The sequence below is a fragment of the Carassius auratus genome, chromosome 13, assembly GCF_003368295.1.
Source record: "Carassius auratus strain Wakin chromosome 13, ASM336829v1, whole genome shotgun sequence".
Taxonomy (NCBI): Eukaryota; Metazoa; Chordata; class Actinopteri; order Cypriniformes; family Cyprinidae; genus Carassius; species Carassius auratus.
The window spans coordinates 14220403-14243407 of record NC_039255.1 but is presented as its reverse complement, the minus strand read 5'-3'; the positions used below and the strand labels follow the sequence as shown (position 1 = coordinate 14243407).

The 23005-nt window shown below is 35.9% G+C and overlaps 1 protein-coding gene and 1 pseudogene across 9 annotated transcripts in view; both read right to left on the bottom strand.

Moving 5' to 3' along the window:
• LOC113112764 (bone morphogenetic protein receptor type-1A-like) overlaps positions 1–1628 on the bottom strand; it is a 31978-nt pseudogene extending 30350 nt beyond the window's left edge.
• A 2046-nt stretch (positions 1629–3674) lies between these two features.
• LOC113112752 (LIM domain-binding protein 3-like) overlaps positions 3675–23005 on the bottom strand; it is a 42077-nt gene continuing 22746 nt past the window's right edge. For 2 of the 9 annotated variants that reach the window (XM_026278588.1, XM_026278590.1), the window contains exons 6-12: positions 9853–9909; positions 8056–8195; positions 6736–7084; positions 4843–5023; positions 4631–4751; positions 4429–4544; positions 3675–4326 (exon numbers count right to left, since the gene is read on the bottom strand). In XM_026278588.1, coding sequence (XP_026134373.1) covers positions 4237–4326; positions 4429–4544; positions 4631–4751; positions 4843–5023; positions 6736–7084; positions 8056–8195; positions 9853–9909 — 1054 coding nt within the window. In that variant the 3' untranslated portion in view covers positions 3675–4236. Of the gene's footprint in view, positions 4327–4428; positions 4545–4630; positions 4752–4842; positions 5024–6735; positions 7085–8055; positions 8196–9852; positions 9910–12839; positions 14000–18465; positions 19167–20048; positions 20086–20196; positions 20364–21195; positions 21220–22356; positions 22561–23005 lie in introns of those variants that run through there. The other 7 variants (XM_026278591.1, XM_026278592.1, XM_026278594.1 and 4 more) reach the window with 7 other exon arrangements.

Here is a 23005-nt window from a genome sequence, read left to right as displayed (position 1 = left end):
CTATATAAATTTGGTATTTATACAAGGACCTAAATAGATGCCTTTTAGGATGATCATGTTTGGGGGTTTGTGGCCCCTACACTAAACCATCTACTCACACAAAGCACTTTACAATCACATCTGCATAACAATTGATCATTAATTGCAACACTGAACAAATAATTGCTCTAGCAGTTCCTGTAAATTGAGTGTCTAATGTTACACAATACAAATGAGAGGACATAAGGAGTACCTGTTTTGCACTTATTAACATAATAGATCATCCAGAAATCTACATTCCCAATCTCCATAACTTAACGTTCTTCTGTGAAACATGTGAATGATGATGTCACCATTCATTTTTACTGTACTGGGTAAAAAAAAAAAAAAAGTGTTAAAATGAATGGTGACTTTGCCCGTTGATATTCTGCCTCACATCTTTTTTTTTTTATTAAATTAATTAATTTTATTATATTTTTTTTTTTCACTCGCCAGAGGAGATCATGCATCCAGCTGTGGAATGCACAGATATAGGCACGTATAGAGCCTTTAGCTTTAATTTTCTCAAATAAATCCACTTTCCTCAAGCCTATCGAAGCAGACTGCCTCACAGGCAGTGTTACCACAGACTTCAGTGTTACCAGTTGTTTTTTACCTCCTCGGGAAGATAAAGGAGCTGAGCAGAGCCCCGTCCCACAGAACCCATAAATTAAAAGCACCTTTCGTATTGAGCGGGATAGAGGTATGACCAAGAAAGACTAAAATCTGGAAACCAGTACAAAATGTACAGTAAAACCAATTTAAATGTAACGAATTTCCACGAAGCTTCTCATACAATAAAGCCAAAAACAGCGTTTTTTTATTGAGAGGCGGATACTTGGATACGTGAGCAAAACGGCCTGAAGTTAAAACCAACCCATGAAAGAATATATAATCCAGAATATAAATAAAGAGGCTATTGTAAAGTGAAAAGAAAATGTAAATCAGTTTCCATAAGAGAGAAAACTAAACATTTAGAAGCAACACACAGCTGTCAAGATTATCAGGGAAATTGTTGCTAACATTAAGCGAATGTCGCGTTGAGTTTTCTTCTAACAATAATAATGATAGACTACATAACGTAGATTTACAAAGACACTGTATTACTTACAGTGTAAACAATACAGTGTTGGTAGTTATGGGAGTCAATTTAAACGTATTTCGAATTGCTAACGGAGATAGCTCAATAGTAACAGTTTTAACTCGCTTTACTCTGAGGAAATCTCACTACAAATTCATTTAACAAACTCGTAAACGCTCATTGTTATTTCTCTTTAAGACTTGCACATTTGTGTACAGAGTGTTTTTTTTTTTATGTAACGTTACATACCAGGCAGTCAGTTTATCATTCGTAACAGTAACGTTACGTGGAAATTGAAATTTTATCGCAACAAACTTTCGGGAGGCAGCGTTTAGCATAGCCAAGCTAACACTTTCCATTTCACTTACCGAAAAGATTCTTCAGGAAATTATATTTCCGTATAACGTTACTCCGTCAATTTATTGAGCTCTCGACAATCGAATAACTCCGAGGGTTAGTTTCTAGCTGTGCTCTTGCTGGACTCTCATTGAGGTCTGACGAGGGTTTTGCACTGACCGTCGCAGTCGAGACTCCCAGCGCCCCCTGGCGACTGAAGCGAAGAAAATAAAATAAACTGGCAGTTCGATGTTTATAAAAGTCATATTATCAGATAGAAGTCGTAGTTCGTTTGTTATGTAACTGTTTTATTAAAAGAATGATAAACATTAAACCTAAACTCAGGTGCAATCATTTGTTTATGTTTATTTAATCATACATTAAGAACAGTGCCAGTAAAATGTTGTGTTATGAGCTATTTGTAGTTTGTAAAGCAACTTAATACTTTTATTAGACATGTTTAACACTTCAGTGCAGATTCAGGTGTCTTTTTGGGCATTAAGCCCAAGGTCAAAATAAGCACAAAGTAATAATTCTGTTTTCACAAGATAATTTCAAATACAAAAAAAGAGAACAAGCTATTTTTTCATTCCATCTTTGAAAAACAAACATATATCGCATATGTAAGTAGATACTACATAAAGTAAATCTACAGTATCCTGTAGAGCCACATCTCAGTTTGAACTCTCATACATAAACACAAAGAGAGAAACTGTAGTTCTCAACAGAAGACTGTATTAAAGACACTTGTTAACACATACTTCAGAACGTCATGTTTATAAATATGACTACCACATAACACATACTGTATATGGTTCTTTATTGTATTATTGCAGTAACACTAGTGATCGCCGAAAACTATGTAATTATGGATCAATCTTTTATTGCTGTAATTCCCCAACAACCAACCACCCAACCCAACCAACCCAACAACCAACCCAACCCATAGCAGATGGCAAATTGAGATAATACATTGTGTAAAATGACTGCTTTGCATTTAATGGTGTTAAATTACATCAAATAAATCTGTTTTTGAAAAATGCTGAAAAGATGCAACATTCCCACTTCTGAACACAATACTACAATTGATGTCATTTTAAGTAATTTACTAACTTACTAAAAAAAAAACCCTAACAATTTATAAAATTTAAGAGAGGCAATTATGATATGCCAAACCATGGTGTTAGTAATATATATATATATATATATATATATATATATATATATATATATATATATATAAATTAACAAAAAAAACAAAAAAAACAAGCCAAAATCAAAAGTAGCCCTAAGAACACATTTCAGCTGTGGAAGGTTAGATTTACTACAATATGGCAGTGAAAATATATACTTAGAAATCAAAGACCATCTCATAAATTGTCTAAATAACAGTTATTTTAAGTGAACTGTATGCATAAAATATCAATATTACATAGGAAGACATGAGTGTCTGCAATTGCAGTCTCAGAATTTGACCTTGATGTTAGCTGCACAGCATGAAACAAAAACTTTACTGTAATCTTAAAGATGTACAGCATTTGGTAGCATATACCCACAGAGAAAAAAAAGGTCTCAGCTGCCCCATTTGTTATTAATTTTAAGAGACGTATTAACAACACAAATTTCATCCTTGTGTGTGGCTCCGTTTTGTTAATTAAAGCATCTATTCAATAAAAACCTGAATTCCTCCTTCTTGGCAAAGAAAACAACTAAATTATCCATGCAAATTCAGAACAGTACACCATTTGCAAAGATTATGTAAATATTGAGGTTTTGCACATAATAAAGAACAGAACAAAAATCTACTTTCAAAAGTGATGAAGCAAAACGTGAACAATAAAAAAAAAAAAAAAAAAAATCTGTTTAACCTTGAGAGCCGCACTTATTCCAGCTTATTAGGTCTTGCATACACTGAGGGAAATAATTATTAAAATAAAATAAATTATATTTAAAATAAATTCCCTTTCAGATGCCCTGCTTATATTCTTAAAATAAGTTGATAAAAACAGAATGACACATAATGCTAATGTCGACATCACATAACGCAGGAGTTAGTTCACTTGCTTTCCCACACACTAAAAGCACTAATAAACAAGGCTAGTAAAACATAAAACACTCATTCAGTATTGAAAAGACTGCACAACAACATACCGTCTCAATCTATTTAACAGCATTTTGTGATTGATATACAAGTCAGGGATTTATAGGCCTCATTATTGTTCAGGAAAACCAATAGTCATGGAATAAAAACATTTAAATTGACTTTACAGTTTAAGGCATAAAAACATGCATAGAGTTTTTCAGGCTGTTTCTGGTTTATGAATGATTCAAGACATGACACACTATGTCAAAAGCAACTACATCTGCAGGCAATCTTCAACATTCATGTATAATATTAATCTTTAAAATTAAGGTTTTATTCACTAACATCACAAAATTGTATGTTGCATAAATTCATCAATCCCATCCAAAAAGTGAAAATGTTATATCTCTTAAATTAATTTATATCAGACAAACAAGTGCATGTATTTAAATGTATTAGGGTTATTATAAAAACAAAGAATTAACTTGAATTAAACGTGCACATTGGATTTGGATTAAAATGTCAATTAGCCTAGTTTATGTATCATTCAGTCACTTGCTTACTAATATGCGGTTTAATAAACTAAACTGTATATCTTTTATATTATTTTTTGTGTCATTTGGATTGGCACTGATGTCTTGCCATAAAACCACACATGCATATGTAACAATTGCATTTAGTTCCTTCACTGACAGCTTTTGATGCAATGTTGACGCATTTACACATTGATGGCATGTGCATGCTTCTTGCATAAGGGCTTGTCTTTCTTGGAATAGAAAGGCTGTCCTTCCAGGTTCACGTGGCACACCTGTATGTTGGGACAGAAATGAATAAAGGCATAATTCCTCAGAGATTAATTATTTATAAACCATACAGAGGTTATGCTATGACGAAATGATTTTGAACCTACCGTACAAACAAAGCAGGTATCATGCCATGTGTAGCCAAGAGCTTCAATAAATTTGTCTCCTGCCTCAACTGGGAAGTCACAGCCATGGCACTTTGTGCTGAAGAGTGCAATATAATCTGGTGACAGAAATATTTAATGAAAATTACAGTTGTCTGGACTGTATAATTGCATACACCAAAGACATAGCTGGTGGCTTCCATACCTTTCTCACAATACGGCTCACCATCCTCCATATGAAAGAGGCTGTTTCCAAAAGGCTTTCCACAAGCTGCACACACAAAGCAAGTGGTGTGCCAGGTCTGGCGCAGTGCATGCATCACTTCCTGTTGAGAATATGTGGAGTGGAATAACTGTCAGTACCTGTGAAGTGTGTTTTCAGCATGTGTGCTCAATGTTAATATGCTTTCAACATACTCCCATGATCTTGGTGTTGCAGCGAGCACAGGTAGGTGCAAAGAATTCGCCATAGCAGTTTTCACAGTAAACATTATTCTGCTCCTCCACAAAGCTGGCATCAGCCAGGGATGTGTGGCAATAATGGCAATTGAACTCTTCTGGATGCCAGGAACGACCCAATGCCACCAGGAATGGTCCCCTGATGAGTCCAAAAACACTAATTAAAAATCTCCTTGGACATTCAAAGGCAAATAGTATTTTGATAAGATTTAACAGCTGTTTTTTTTATTTTAATTTTTTATAAATCTGACAAATTTCTGTCTTGCTAAGGAAATGACTGGAAGTATCACAAAAATATTCTCTTAAAGTGTATTTTAGGTGAACTGTTTAATTTTTCATAGTTTTAATTATTTAATAATGTTTATTTTTATGATTTTTTTTATTTATTTAAGACTTAACATCTGGGTCTGTGATTAAAAAATGTATGCATTAAATACTTTTTTATATTTTAGTATTACTTATACACTTTTATTGAATCAGCTTTACTGAATTTAAAAATGTTCTCTTTCTAATTCTATTTTAAATAGTAGCAATTCATTATTTTGCTTTTAAAATATATACAGGTGCATCTAAAAAAAATTTATATCAAGAAAAAGGTCTTTGTTTTTTTGTTTTAATTCTGATGGTTACAACTTACAGCTGAAGAAAATTTTAAATTCAGTATTTCAAAAAAATTTAATATTCCATTTTGAGCTTGATTAGTTTGATTAATTTAGAGTATAAATATTGGGTACCACTTGGGCTAGTTAAGAACATGCAACCACAATTATGGGAAAGTCTACTGACTTGACCGTTGTCCAAAAGATGATCATCGACACCCTCCACAAAGAGGGCAAGCCACAGAAGGTCATTGCTGAAAGGGCTGGCTGTTCACAGAGTGCTGTATCGAAATATATTAATAGAAAATTGACTGGAAGGAAAAAGTGTGGTAGAGGAAGGTGCACAACCAACAGGGATGACCACAGCCTTGGGAAGATTGTCAGGAAAAGCAGATTCAAGAACTTGAGAGAGCTTCACAAGGAGTGGACTGATGCCGGAGTCAGCGCGTCAAGAGTCACCACACCCAGACGTCTTCAGGAAAAGGGCTACAGCTGTCACATTCCTAGAACCAAGCCACTCCTGAACCAGAAAAAAACGTCAGAAGCATTTCATCTGGGGTAAGGAGAAAAGGAACCTGCCCACAGTGCCAAAACCACTTCCATGTGGTTTGATGACCATGATATTACTGAGCTTGTTTGGCCAGCCAACTCACCGGCCCATAACCTCACAGAGAATCTATGGGGTATTGTGAAGAGAAAGAGAAGTAACATCTGACAAACAATACAGAGGAGCTGAAGGCTACTATCAAAGCAACCCTGGCTTCAATAACGCCTCAGCAGTGCCACGGGGTGATTGCCTCCATGCCACATTGCACTGAAGCAGTAATTCATGCAAAAGGAGCCCCAAGCAAGTATTGAGTGCATAATTACACCTGCTTTGGAGATCTCGAACATTTCTGTTTTCTAAATCTTTTTTTGATTGATCTTTTTATTTTTTATTTTTATTAAATTTTGCTAAGCTGTAAGTCATAACCATCAGAATGAAAATAAAAAAACTCTTGAAATAAATCAGTTTGTGTGCAATGAATCTAGAATATAAAAAAGTTAACTTTTTTTTTTATTTAATTACAAAAAATAAAGTACTTTTCCATGATATTCAAATTTTTGAGATGCACATGTATATTTTTAAACATATATATATATATATATATATATATATATATATATATATATATAATAAAAGTGTAAAAACACATTTCACAAGAAGTCTTGCGATTACAGATGGGTGAATGTCGCACAAGTGTTATCCCACCTGATGATGTTGTTGCAGGCTCCACACAGAGGTGTTCTGTTGCTGGCTGCGAAACGCTCTGCCCTTTGAGCAACTCCACGAGCCACAGGTGGGAAGGGGGCGGGGTTGAATGCAGGGCTGGGTGCAGCAGGAGCCGGAGCAGGGACAGGGACAGGGTTGGGGATGTAGGCTGGTGGTGGTGGGGCTGCCTGGGGAAGAGGGTTCACTCTGATATTTGTGGTGGTGGTGGGTTTGTCAGGGTCAAATTTCTGGGCAAAGTTCTCATCAGTAACCCAAGGAGGCCTGTTGGAAGAAGACGCTGGAGCAGGAGCAGGTGGAGGAGGAGCAGGTTTGTGAACCATCGGAGGAGCTGGTGATAAAAGATGCCCATGAGCTAGTATTGCAAATATACAGTCATAAAAAGATGGACACGCTCATATAATGAATTATATAAAAAAGAAATAACAATAACCCCTTTAAAATAATAACATTTTGTGGTTTTGCAGCCAGAAAAGAAGACAGACACAATTTTTTATTATCCAGATATATTTACTCACTGCAACTTTATAACATAAAGTGAAAGATATCACAACAACATGTCAGAAAAATGACTTGTAAACTCAGTCAGGTGTAGCTAATCGCCTTCTCAATTGGCACACAAAGCCATTTGGCTTAAACTTTGATCAGCTGTGGCCATTTTGATTAGTTCGCCTCTGAAGCGCATCCTTGGTAACCACACCAGAGGGAATGGAGCACTTGTCAGGATAAAAAGAAAAATGGATGGAGCAAAATACATCAAATTCCAGAGGACAATGTGCTGCTCTCTGCCAGAAAGCTGTCAAGGTTTACCTTCCACAATGACCCAAAGCACACAGCGAAACTGAGCGCACAGTGTTTGAAGGAGAAATAGGTGAATGTCCTTGCATAACCTAACCGGAGCCCAGACTCAAACCCCATTGATAATCTGTGGAATAAGAATTGAAGACTGCAGTCCACAAACGGTCTCCATCAAATTGAACTGAACTTGAGCAGTTCTGCAAAGAGTGGAAAAATATCAAGTCTAGATGTGCAACAGACTGTAATTAAAGCAAAGGGTGGTTCAACAAAACACTGGGGTGATCCTTCTTCCAACTCCAACTTATTCTGTTTTTTATAGTTATTTTTTCTTCACATGTTGGTGTTATATCTTTCACTTGGATGTTATAAACTGCACTGAGTAAATACAACTGAATTAAAAAAAAAATACTGTGTCCATCTTAATTTCAGACTGCAAAACAGCAAAATGTGATTACTTTAAAGGAGGTGTTTTTTTTCTATACCCACTGTCTGTGGATTGGCTACCTGGGGCAGCTGGGTATGCTGCAGGCACAATGGTGGCACTGCTGACCACTTTAGCTGGAGGTGGACCTAGAGGGATCTGGATGGAGCTGTGCTGCATGGGTGGTGGAGGCTGCTGCATAGGTGGAGGCTGGGTGTAAGAACTACAGAAGAACAGACCAGAAACTCAGTAACATTTTAGTTCAAATGAGAAGCTACTCCTCCTTTCTGCCTGTCCTAACAATTTACTTTTCCCGATCAATCTAAAACATTCACAATACACTTTTGCAGATGCTTTATTTTTTATTAATTATAATTATAATATGTAATAATTATATTGTTGTTTTATAACTACACATTTTAAAAGACTTCACCCCATTTTATGCCCATATTTTTTTTATCTTTGAAATTATGTATTTTCATCATTCGTATTTGCACCAAACATATGTACTGTGTGGTGTGTGCAAACTGTAACTGTATTAAGTTTTAAATATGTGGTACATATCACAGTAACGTGCAAAATCTACAATAATAAAATGTTCTGAACATCTATAATTATAAAGTTGCAAGTGTAAACATGCAGAAAGGGCAACAGGAATTAAAGTGCCAATATTATACCATTTTAAGGTTGCTAATATTGCTTTATGATTGTCTTAAAACAGGTTTACATGCATGCAAGGTCAAAAAACACATTAGTTTTCTCAAAAAATAGATGGAATTTTACCTCCTTTTCTAAATGATTCGCAAATGACTCGTGCAAAGCAGTTCAAAGATTCAGTCTCTCTAAACCCCTCCTTTTCGTGAGCCTTCACTGCTATGACTGGTCAGATGGCACAGTCCTTTTTGATTGGTCCAGAGCCATAGAGACTGGCTCTGGATTGGTATAACGCGTACAGCGCTTGTCAGAAACAAAATGCTCATTGCCATGATGGAATGACAGCCCTTGAGACTTGTCAATATATAGAAAAGATAGTATCGATTGTACCTCACCAATTTGAGCTAGAGTCTGATAATGAAATGGTTAAACTGGCTGATCGAAAAGAGACTGATTCGCAAGCATGACTTGAGCAGGACATTTCTCAGTGGTAAGTGTCAAGTGTTACCAAAATTGTGGTAATTCAAAGATGTGATAAAACAAATTTACTCTCACAGCGTAGAATACAGCGTCTTCTGGACATGATGTTAACCACACAGAAATTTTAGCGTGTTTGTGGGTAGGCAAGTTGGTGACGTAGAACTTTGCAGACATTATGCAAATATGTTACAGTACTTCATGACGTAGAGCCGCAACAGAATAAGATTCGAATTTCTGATGACTCGTTTACGTGATTGCGAGCCAAATCTTTTTTATTTTTATTTTATAGACAATAACTTTATTTATCGTGCACTGTCAGCTTTACAACTTTGCAGATAGTTTATGTTCACATACAGCTACATGACACACTGCATGAAAGGTAATATTGGAAAAGGCATAATAGAAGCACTTTAAACACCACGTGACACATTACCAAATAAGTTGTCATAAGTTTTTCCTAAGGTTGTTTATTTTTACAGTATGTCAGCTGTTTTAAAACATCTACAGTCATGTAAATATCTACAAATAGAAATAGAGTGATATTTCTTTTAGTAACTTTAGTTGTCCACAGGTTACAGACTCTAAGTTTGGATGCACATTCAGTTCTCAGAGACTGATCTAATATTACCCAAGGATGTCTGACCACATAATCACATACACATTTGAATCCCTTCAATACAATTTTTAATGCAAAAATTTGTGTTATTTTAACAGCGTTTAAATACAGAGCTGGACCACAGCAGTACCTGGAGATGGAGGATTTGTACTGGGAACTGTAACCCATAGAGGTCTGCAAGTTGAAGCTGTAATGTAACGAAGACAAAAATGATGGACAGTCAAACATATCATGCCTAGATTGAACCAGAGAATGGACATGTGCACTCATATCTGTATGACTTCCAAACTAATCAACATATTGAAATGAACTGAATATGCAGTAACTCTTTAAATAACTAGTCAGATATGTATTGTTCTTGTTTTGTCTGAATATAACAACAGTACACTATGAGTACAATATGAGTGAACATGGCAACAAACAGACCATGAACAAACTTTCTTACCAACATAAATACATGCACACACACACACACAAAGCAAAAAACAAAGATATGAATTCAAAGATATACTATGTAAAAAATATTTAACAAGATTTTTACATTTTAATGGCTAAGAGAGTCTAACTGAAACTTAATAGTCTTTAAGTCACCTCTTTTAGTAGGAGACAAATTAAAAATAGTCATCTAAATCTGAATTAACAAAAAATATGACTTATGTTTTTTAATAAGTACTGGAGACTTTGTTACATTGGTAACACTTTATTTAAAGTTAACTAGCTGATTATTAGCATGCATATTACTAGCATACTGGCTATTTATTAGTACTTATAAAGCACATATTAATGCCTTATTCTGCATGGCATATTCTAGATCCCCTAACCCTATTTCATACCTAAAGTTAACAACTACCTTACTATCTAATAATAAGCAGAAAATTAGGAGTTTATTGAGGGAAAACTCTTAATTAATAGTGAATATGTGTTACCTATTCTAAAGTGTTACCGTTATTTATTTGTTTAGATATCTTTAAAATATGAAGTTCACACCAGTCTGCATGCAATAAACTTAAAAGACTGCTGTGTCAGTGTATGCAATACAAAGAGTTTCTGCCATGTCAAAAAAACAAACTTACCTATTTACTCACCCTCAAGCCATCCTAGGTGTAATGAATTTCTTCGTTCAGATAAACACATTGAATACAGGAAAAATGTCCTGGCTCTTCCAAGCTTTATGATGGCAGTGAATGCCCAAAAAAGTGTGTCCATCCATTATAAAAGTACTCCACACAGCTCAGGGAGGTTAATAAAGGCCTTCTTAAGTGAAGCGACTTGTTTGTGTGAGAAAAATATCCATAGTTAAAACTTTATAAACCACAATATTTAACTTCCACTAACTGTCATATTCATATTCAATAGAGAGTGGCATTCCAGCAGATGACATAGGTGTAATGTAATCCTTCTTTACAAATACTTGTTTTTTATTTCTAATTCATGACCTGTGTTTTGTTTTGCTCTCTCGTCTGTGCTTCTGTGTTCGTCACTTCTTAACAGAGTTTACTTTATGCCTATGTCCTACATCATACGCAGGACTGCCACTCTTTAGTGAACACATATACAACAGCAGTTTATAAAATTTTATATATGGATATTTTTCTTACACAAATGCATCCCTGAGCTTCACAAACAGAACTTTTTATGATAGATGTATGCACTTTTTTGGGCATCAAAATCTCAACCCTCATTTACTGCCATTATAAAGCTGGGAAGAGCCAAGACATTTTTTAATATAATTCTGATTATATTTGTCTGAAAGATGAAAGTCATATACACATAGGATGGCTTGAGGGTGAGTAAATCATGTGGCAATTTCAATGCCAATGTGTGTCAATGACAAGATATGAAAACTCACACTTAAGTCTCAAAAACTTAATTATGACTTGGTTAAAAAAGATAATATAAATCTCTAGAAATAATACATATATAAAATTATTAATATATAATATTACATATAAGAAAATGAAAAAGATTTCGAGATCTGATACTGACTGGGACTGTTCGAGACTTATAAAAAAAAAAAAAAATGCTTGCGGGTTACATTACAGCATCAGGTGTAGTTGTACCTCATTAAAAAAAAAAAGGTTTTTATATTGGTCAAGTCCTGTTGTTGAACAATGTGATGATAAAAGACACACCACTCATTAAAGCAGATGGCCAAAATAAACAGCCATCCTGTCATTGATGACATGGATTCATTCAAATGTGAGTTTCAGTTTCCTTCGGGGGAAGAGTATTAGTAGTAAGCAAGTAGCTGTAGCAAATGAAGCAGCAGCTGCAACAAGAAATTGGGTTAAGACAAAGAAGATCATATTAGAGGATTAAAGTAATTGATTATAACATTAATAGGATTGGAGGACTGACTTTGCTTTGAGTCTCCAGGATCAATGGAGACTCTCTGTTCTAACACAATTTGACTTTGCCCTACAATCTGTCAAACGATAGGTCAAAATCTAATATCAATAGTTACATTTCAATAACATGTCTCCACCAAACAAGTGAATTAAAATTGAAATAACTTGCTAATGTTATGTCCTACACACAGCCAAACAAGCTGTAATCAAAGTAATCAAAATTTAAACTGAAAAAAATAAAATAAAAATAAAATTGGGAATAAATATCCCCAAACAACAGAAAAACAGCAAAAACAACTTTGAACATAAATAACACTTATTGTTTGAGGTCGGCAGGTCTTCTTAATGTTTTTGAAAGAAGTCTCTTGTGCTCACCAAAACAGCATTTATTTGATCAAAAACACAGCAAAACTGTAATATTGTGAAATATTTTTACAATTTAAAATGTTTTCTATTGTAATATATTTTTATAATGTTATTTCCTCTGAGTTTGTAAAGCTGAATATTCAGCAGCCATTACTCCAGTTTTCAAAGACACATGATCCTTCAGCAATCATTCTGATACGTTGATTTATGCTCAAGAAACATTTCTCATTATAATCAATGCTGAACAGTTGTGCTGTTTATATTAAAGGGGTCATATGACGTTGCTAAAAAAAATATATTTTTTGTGTATTCAATGTAATGCAATGCATTTATGCGGTTTAAGGTACAAAAAACACATTATTTTTTAGGAAAAAAACATTAAAACCCATTACAAACAAGGCATTTGTTGCATCCAGTGTGGACATAATTACAGATTATAATGACTTATACTGTCTTTTTATGCATTGCGTATCGAGTTGCGTATCGTGCTGTGAATCGCGCTGCATAAAAATAAAATCATGTCTGCATTTGTGATCAGAGAAATGACAAACAACAAGCTCTAACGTTACTCTACACTGCTCAAAACTCACATTTGAGTCATCAGTGGCAAATCCTTTACATATAGTGTACTTGCAGACTTTGTCCTTTTAAAGTTGGAACTGCCCCACTTTATAGAAACAGACACCGGCATTGCAGGCTACTCTCACAGGAAATAGTCCTCATCCTCCAAAAAATGCACTGCAGACATTTGAATATTTGGGTTTAACTGTTCCGGAAAAGTGTTGTTAATACAACTTAAGCACTGATTTCTAGTCGTGTCCTCTTTTGGAAGGCCAACAAAGTTTTTCCGCTTTCACAATGAAACGCACGGTGACTCCATAACATGATGGCAGCAGCGGCGACAACAGTACTTCAGCGAGAATAAAAGATACGCCTTCTTTCTTTGAGTAAACATTTGGGCAGCATTATGCAAACCTTCCCACATAGTGAAGTAGAGACGTGGGGGTGTGTTAAAACGAGCTGTTTTAGGGGGGCGTGGTTGACTCTTTTATAAAGAATGTCTCTTTGGGTTTGAGTCTTTAGTCTTTGGAACTTTACAGATCTTCTTTATTCACCAAGAGTTTGTAACACTCCAAAGAGAAGATTTAAAATCGCATTATATGAACCCTTTAATATTTGATTGCAATACAATTTTAAATTGAATATCTTTTGTAACATTATAATACGTTTTTATTGTCACTTTTGGTCAATTTAATGCATTCTTGCTGAATAAAAGTATTACATTCTTTATTTAAACAAAAACAAAGTCTTACGGACCTCAAACTTTTGCGTATGCATTGCACATATACATACCAATGAGGAATATAATAAACCAAGCATAAAATAGCAACACATGCAACTTACCTGGCTACAGTTGTTTGTTCAGAAAACTGCGCCGCATCAGGCTTGGGTGCCTGAATGGCTATCTGCAGCTCCGAAAGGAGCTCATTGGGCAAAGCAGCGATAGTAGGCGGACATACAGATGCAATACTGGTGGAAACTGAAGCATGCTCAGCCAGAGTACTGGATACAAGGTTAGGTTGCAGTGATGTCAGAAACTGATGAACCAAGCCACAAATACAGACAGCAGCCGTGTTTCAGGCCATGTATGTATATATGTCTTAATTTAAGTTAAATTTTGTTATAAGCAGCTGTTTCATTCTCATGCTTACAACATTTCTGAGCAGAATGCAAGGATGTCCATCGTGGGGGAAAGAAATGTTAATTGCTTTATTCTCATTAGACTTATCTATTTAGTGATTGATGGATTGTAAAAACTGTAACATAAAAGACTATGAACTATTGATCTGGGATGAGTCACAGTTTGAGCAGTGAAGGAGGACCGGACTATATTTTACAGTGGTGTCTCAGCAGCTTAGACAACTATAAGTGCTATTCTAGGATGAATTAAATGAATCCAGACATAATGGCTACTATCAAGCATGTGCTCAAACAGGGACAATGAACTGCATACAGCAGGACCTCACCATTTTACAATGACGGGGGTATATACCTAGGCTACTTAAACCCTTTTAGCGTGTCCATAAAACACAATTCAGTGGTTAGAGAACAGTAGATTAGTGTTAAATAATACTCCCCTGTAATCCAAGCAAAGAAAAGTGCATTATTCACAAACAGACATTTCTTTATTCAATTGGCATCCCCTGGCCTGTACATAATCAAACACAATCAAATGATGGAAACAGATTGGTGCTGGAGCCGCCCAGGCAGGAGAGAGAAGATAAAAGGCAGGCACCTAGCAGCAGCAGGCCTGGTGGTGGACCGCTGGCTGACCCCCTTTACACACTCCACAACCATCCTTCATGACCATCTCTCTCTCTTCCTGTCCATTTAATGTTGAAAAAGCCCATAGGGAAGAGTGAGGGAAAAGATTAAATAAAGAGAGCATTTAAAGCTGAAATGTTATTTTTTGCAGAAACGCATATAAGTGAACGCATATAAGTGATTGGCCCCACGTTTACAACCAATCCAACACAGCAACACTGGCTTAACCAACCCAGTCTTATGCAACTAGTTTGGAACAGGAAAATTTGTGTGTAACAACCAATAAAAAAAAAGAGGGAAAATGTTCTGGAAACCTGTATAAAAATAGTTGTGTGCAATTCCAATTTGTGAACCAATTAGTGTGGCTCAAAAATTAGACACTTCAGCTTTAATTTCACTCTGTTTCTCATACGGAGTTATGGTTATGAACAGAGAGAAAGGTCTGTAAATGTTGGTTGCAGACATTTATGAAGCCTTCACAAAGATTTGAACACTTTCTGTGGTGAACTTGTATGTGTATGGAATCCCTCTCTGTTATTTTGATGTGTATAACGGAAGAGGAGCATGTATGTGTGTATCGGAGGGGCTTTGGGAGAGGTGTGTGGTGGCAGAAAGCAAACATAGATTAGCATTTATTGAGAGAATGAAACTAGAGAAAGTCTGCACACAAACAAACATATATCTTAAGAAATGATGATTACATCACTTATTACATGACTCTAGTCTTTCTCTCTCTCTCTCTCTCTCTCTCTCTCTCACACACACACACACACACACACACACACACACACACACACACATACACAAACACTGTATAGGTTATACAGTCCTAATCACTGTATTCATCAACTAGCTAGGCTGTCAAACTCTGGTTTAGTTATATTAACAAAATCTTGAATCTCAGCACAGATTCAGAGAACAGTGAAATACAGATCACAGAAGCAGACAACGCCTTCAGAAAGAGAGGTTGTAAACGAAACATGTACTAAACTACTTGCAAACATGTAACTCACTATTTAATGGACCAGGGGTCCAAAGGGCAAAGAGAGTCAAGACAGGCAGAGGATTCAGACAATTCAGACAAGATACTGGAGTGCCATCTGCTGGCATTATATGCTTGGACATAAGGAAAAGTGTGTTCTCCTAAAGCGGATTAGTGCAACACAGTCTCATGAAAAGAAGCCTAATATGTAGACTATCACTGTTCCTCCCTTTACATGCAAATTAGCAAATGAAATTGGCATAGCAGAGAGTTGAATGAATCAATGAATATTGAATGAAATATGAAATACACATGCAATAATAACAACAATTGGTTCTGGTTTCCAACCCATGCAGAATTAAGTATTAAACATTTGTTTCCAATTATGTATAACTGTTTTGAGGAAAATATTAAGTCCTTTCATGGAAGAAATCGTTAACAAAATACAGGAAGACATATGACTGGGTACAAGTTACGCAAAGACTTAATATTATTACGGAGAGGCTTTTCAGATTCATACAGAGCTGCTCGGACCAAATCTGGCACTAAAAATGAGATATTAGCATGGTGGAAAAAATAAATCAGTGTTCAGTGCCAAATCAGAAAAAAGTGGCACTCTGCTGACTTGGCATTTCAATTTTTAAAAAGTACAATAATATATACACACATTAAAACCACAATAAATAATAATATAATATAATATAATATATAATATAATATAATATAATATAATATAATATAATATAATATAATATAATATAATATAATATAATATAATATAATATAATATAATATAATATAATATGAATGTGAAACATTAAGTAAATATAAAACATTTGAAAACCTTAAAAAATTTGAAATTGAAAATGTGACCTTGGAAACTAATTTAAAAAGTTATTAGGCTACATGTATAAATATTAACATTAGTACATTTTTAAGGAACATTATTTAATCCAAAGTTTAAAGTTCATTTCCTTTCTGTACACATAAATCTTTGGAATCCATGCATACTTTCACACCTAAACAAATCCCAGTGCCAAAAAGCCTTTCCACATGATTAGTTCATCACATTTCTTTTATTTGATGGATTTGAAAGACTTGTGCACAGATACAGTGATGTTCTCAACAACAACCATCAGTATGTAAGCAAAAATCAGATATTGTTTGCTTACAATTATAGAATCCAAAAAAAGGCATCAAATTACTGATACCAATGAAGTGCCAAGTTGAAAGAAATATCGAAAAACAAAATCCTGGCAGAATGAGCAAAAATAAACATAGGACACTGCAGTGATGTGCAATGAAATAAATGTTTTGTTTCAGTCAAATGATAAGTGTCTGATAAAAAGTCGAAGACTGAAAATATGAAGAAAATTACAGCATAATATACAAAACAGCTAACTGATGGAACATATGTCTAGCGTGATGTGTTCATATGTACATGAAGGCAGAAATCTGAATAAATATTACAAGAATGAAGAGTGAGGGAGGGGCCAGCCACCCAGGGCCACAAGCACTCCTGTGCAGTCACACAGACTTCCCAGCATGCACTGCATGCAAGTGGGAGGCTGATAAGTGAAGTAAACCAGTGGTGTGAAGGTGTTGAGAAAAGGAAACCGTTAGCCGAGGCATAATTCTATACTATAAATACAAATTTAGCACAAACCAGCCAAAAGCAGAGCTAACACCATTTCCCTGTGTGACAACCAGACAAGCAGAATTACCTGGAGGAAAAGTCCTGGTTTATAGACTCTCTCTACTCACAGACATTGACATCCTTCTTGCTCAACCGTGTGAAGTTCTGATGGCTTCACGCGCCTTCACTGATCCTCCAGACAGAGAGCTTGTCCCTACAGCCACACTCATGTAGCTAAATTATTACTCTTCCTACACAAATATACTTTACAATCCCTCCATAAAATCTTACTAACAGCCTAATTAACAGCCTAAATCCAAGTAAACCATTGGATTTGAAAATAGTGATCTATCAGAGTAACAACATTTTTCCAGTCTCATCCCAGATCAGTGCCATATGCAAAGCTCTGGGATAGATAGACAACTGACAGACAGATCAACATCCTTATCACTTGAAACCCCTGGGCTGTCTAATGTTTAACCACAGGCTTAAGTAAGAAATGTCTGACATTTTTTTTCTCAAAGAGATAATAGTGTTAGTGACTGTCTGTCAGGATTTAGCTTTTCAACAGATAAGAAATGACTCCTGGAATAAAACCGACTGAATGCGCAAGCGATTTCAACATTTGCTAACCATTTGAAACAAACTTGCCCTTACGTAATCACTGAAATACTATCACAGTATCAAAGGGTTAGCTTCTTAGATCTACACAGAAAAAGGTAAAATAACAAATGATCTAATTCAGTGGTTCTCATGTTTATTGACTCTTCCAGGATCCCCATTGTCTAAAATATTTTTCAAAGGACCCCCATACTGTCTAAGATATTTCCCCTGGTATTTCTGACATAATTATGACAAAACTGCTTACTTTAATTTTTTAAATAAATGTTTTAAAATATAAATAATAATAATAATTATTATTATTAATTTAATTTGAATAATTGTAATAATTTTTGTGATTCCAAAAGATTCGATATGTTTCAGCATTTTAAAAGTTACATTTACTGGATATTCCAATAAATGTAACGCTTAAAATGCAAAACGTCAATTTAAAAAAAATATTACTAATTTTAAACAACCCTGCGCCCATGGAAGTTTGCCCTTGTCCCCCTTGCTGAGAACCACTGATCTATTCTAAAAAGCAGAGCGGCTTCTTTGTGAATTTATGGCCAAGAACAAAATGGGAATGACCGAAAGTTATCAGGCTACAGGCTATATATCTAAAGATTAATATTAGGACATTTCTAAAGAACATTATTTAATTCAAAGTTTAAAGTTCATTTCCTTTCTGTACACATAAATCTTTGGAATCCATGCATACTTTCACACCTAAACAAATCCCAGTGCCAAAAAGCCTTTCCACATGATTAGTTCATCACATTTCTTTTATTTGATGGATTTGAAAGACTTGTGCACAGATACAATGATGTTCTCAACAACCATCAGTATGTAAGCAAACAATCAGATACAAGAGAGAGAATGTAAATGGTGGCAACACTCTCATGAGCAATTCCTAAATCTATACTATAGGGTGAACAACTAGCTTTAATCTGTATTAATGAGCCAAACAACATAATTCACATTTATCTTCATTCTTTCTGCTTTCATCTCACATGCATGGACTTTCCTGTTAGAGCAGTACTGCATTCTGTCTATGCCACCTGTCTAGCTCTCTCTATCTTGGGGTGCTTTACTGAGGCACATTAAGTATTTGTGCAGACAGGCCATGGTGCCAGTTTTTCAGTTTAGCAAAACGAGGGCCTTTGGCTTCGGATTCAAACATATCCCTGTGACATCAACACATATATACAAGACAAAAGGGGAAGGAAAAGAAGAGAAAAAGAGGGTGGAGAAATGGGTTAGGGAATATGGCCTTCACTTCCCTGCCCATAATGTGAGTGTATACAAATTTTGGCGGCTGATTTGAGCTAAAATGTTCAAGTAACTAAATGCCAGGGGTCACATTCTGCATTGTATTAAGTCAGATATGTAATGACAGTGTGAAAATAAATGAGAGCTTAAGATATATGAAATAAAAAGCTTGATACAAGTACCACAGACCAGGGGTGTAAAGTACAGTATTTAACTAACTACTACTAATGTAGTAATAACATTAATAAGTAGTAATTTCAGAATTTTAGGAATTTGTACTTGTACAAGTAATGTCAAAACCCTTCATGTCAAGTAACTGGGTTTATATGTTCTGTTATTTGCACATCCAGTTTGAAAGATTGTATATAGTTTTGCAAACACAGGGTTAAAAAGCATTCTGTAATGCAACCTCTAATTTTAGATACAATATGAACAATCAATGTACAATTAAATGTGAAAACTCTGGTACTTTTAATTAAATATCTTAATATTTCAGGTAAATATTCTTATATTTCACTACCCAAACTTTACCATGTAACGGCTTATTTAACAAAAGGTACAACTCCTCTGTACTGTACTACACCCCTGATACAGACTACTATGAATACATCCAAGCTGTATTAGATTGATGCATCTAATGGGAGTCAATCAAGTTCAGCACAGAGAGTGGTGTTTGATTGGGGTCTGGTTGGGGAATCTGATCAGATGTCAGTTTTTTTGAAGTTTCAAGAGGCAGAGGGCTGGATTTCAGCCCAGGTCTAGTATGTGGCCACCAGATGCTGCTGCTAGATGCCTACCTTGATCTTCTTAGAGCTTCCTCATCAGGGTCTTGCACTGCAGAGGAGGAGCGAAAAGACAAAGAGAGAACATGTCAGACTCTACACTGTAAGTCAGAATCTATATCAAAACAAAAGCAAAGTGACAAAAACATGAAGGCAGACTTACTGTATTCAGTTCCAGTAATGTGGGCGAGGACACGGAAGGACTTGGACTGCAGCTGGGCGGCTCTTTTGGCCCAATCTGCCGGCTCCAATTTATCAATTTCACTGGGGATGACGGCCTGATACACTGGGGAAGCACTGTCTATAACACGGTCTTTAACTGGCAGATTACTGCAACCACAGAAAGAGCCGCTCGCGTGAAAACACACACTTTCCTATCAGCATGACGGGAATGTCAGCTAAATTATTTTCATGTTTAATGACATTAAAAGCATTTTTGAAGTTGCAGTGGGACATAAATGCACCCATTATGATTAATTTACTGCAATTATCACTAATTTACAGTGTCCAGTCTAACATATGTCTGTTAACACTGATGATTTCTATAAATCAATGAATATTTTGCAGCATATTTCATACAAGTGTTAATAAAAAGAAAAGCATGGGCGTTGTGGGCAGAAGCTTGCTTATCACTACCAAATGCATTATGACAGCATATTTTAGACACGCTATATCTCTTACCCAGAAGAATGACAGAGCAGAGCATTCAGAAATCTGTTTGTTGGCATCTAAAACTCAATGGCTTTCAATAGATTTAGTGTTTCCACATTAGCAGACCCTCCTTCTGTAAACTTCACCATTTAAACATGTTTCCACCAAACACTCTTAAAGTCACCTAGCGGCAATATTAAGGGTTTCAGAATAGAATTTGAAAGGGAAGTGAAAGATGCAGTCTGAGAGGGACAAAAAGAGGAGTATGTAAGGTCATCGTTGCATTCGGCTAAATAAAAAGACAAAATACAACTAATTCAAAAGTCACAGTACAGTCTCGACTCATGAAAGCCAGGTGCGTTTCACAACTCCAGATGCTTCAGAGCAATCAAAGGCAGGTTAGACAGAGAGATGAGAGAGAAAAGGATAATGTGGTGATCAGGCATGCAATGCTCAAGGGAATAGACGGAAAGAGACTGCTCATATCAAACAGATGGATCAGGCTACTTACGAAAGTGAAGAGTCAGTTTCATTGCTGCGGGCAGGGCCATTGAGATTGGACACAGGTAGGGTGGGGACAGGGTACATGATGTACGGTATGACGGATAGATGAAGTGATGGATGAAAGGATTGGAGTGAGAGAGGGAAAATTAGATAAAGCTTCTATGTTATGCATTAGAGAGTGGCTTCTGACACAAGGCCTGAAAGCCTGATCTCTCATTTTCATGATTTCAAACCATAGGGCATCAGAAAACTAGCGCCAACAAACATAAAAAGACACAAGCAGACCACTGCTAAAACTCATGGATATGGAGGAGAAAAAGTGCACAGATACACAACTCACTCCAGTACAGATTACAAAGTCACACACTGCCTTTCAAGAGTTTGGAGTCTGTGAGAGATTATAATGTACAATAAACTGTTATCTATTTTAGCTTATTTTAAAATATAATATTTTCCTGAGATGGACAAGACTGTTTTTCCAGTCTTCAGTGTCACATGATCCTTCAGAACTAATTCTAATCTGATAATGCGCTGCTCAAGAAACATTTCTTATTATTATCAATATTGAAAACCGTTGTGCTGCTTAACATTTTTGTGGAAATCTACTACTATTACTATTTTATTAGGATTCTTTGATGAATAGAGCTCAAATGAAAAGCACTTCAGATCTTTAACAGAAAGATAATAGAAATAGAAACCTCTTGTGACATTTTAAATGTATTTACCGTCACTTCTGATCAATTAAATGCATCTTTGCTGAAATAATAAGAATATTTTTTTTTTTTAAATTGACCCGAAACTTTTGAAGGGTAGTTCACTCATAAACCACGACCCCTAACTTGTGCAACTGAGCATTCCATCATCATTCCATTTGAAAACCACACAAAAATGCAACTGGTTCCACAGAAACTCAACATAACATATGCTACCAATGAAGACTTAAAAAGCTTTGATTTACATCACTGTCAGATCAATACTGTGAACCGAGGAAGAGTAAGACTATATCCAGACTATGATCAGACATCCTTGGGAAGTCTTTAGCCTCTTGAGCATTAGCAGATAGCGCTGGCCCAAACAAGCATGGCTGTTTGACAGGCATTATGGCAAACGTGTGTCATGCAGGTCGTGGGAGGAGGGAGAAGACACATTTAGGTGTGACAGGTCTTACCCAGACAGCTCGCTACCCCTGGCCTGGGACTGACCAGCAATGGCATCCATAATAGCATCCTGGGAGTACATGCTGATGGGGGTGTTGTACTGCGCATGGATGATGGTGGCCTTGCCTCCAGGCCCCTTCAACTCAATGGGTTTGTTGGTGGAGAGTGCAGTGTCCTTCAGAGCTATTGGGTTGAAGCTGGGCAGGTATTCATTGCTGTACAAGTGAGGGAGCGGTGATAAGGGAAAAGTATGGGTAGAAGAGAGACAAGAGACACAACATGGAGGTTAGCCAAGGAGAGTGAGAGGAAGAGTATGTGGACTGTGAATTGGGAGGGAAAGGTAAGAACACAGTTGATAATACCAGCACGTGTTGTGTTCTGGATGCTGGCATGCTGGTATTTCAACAAAGCTCCTTGATTAGATTAACCACCAGAAAAACCATGCTGTTTGACCAGTTCATGCTTATACTGGCTCACCAGCTAGACCGGCCTGGACCAGCATGGAAATTCATGATGGAAGGTGTTGCAGGTGAGAAAAAATTAGTTAAACCATAGTATGATAATAACTAAATAGGAAAATAAATAAATAAAAGGCTCAGTCTAGACAACCCATCAAAAACACGCTTCACACAGCAAAAACTTACTACTGCACACAAGACA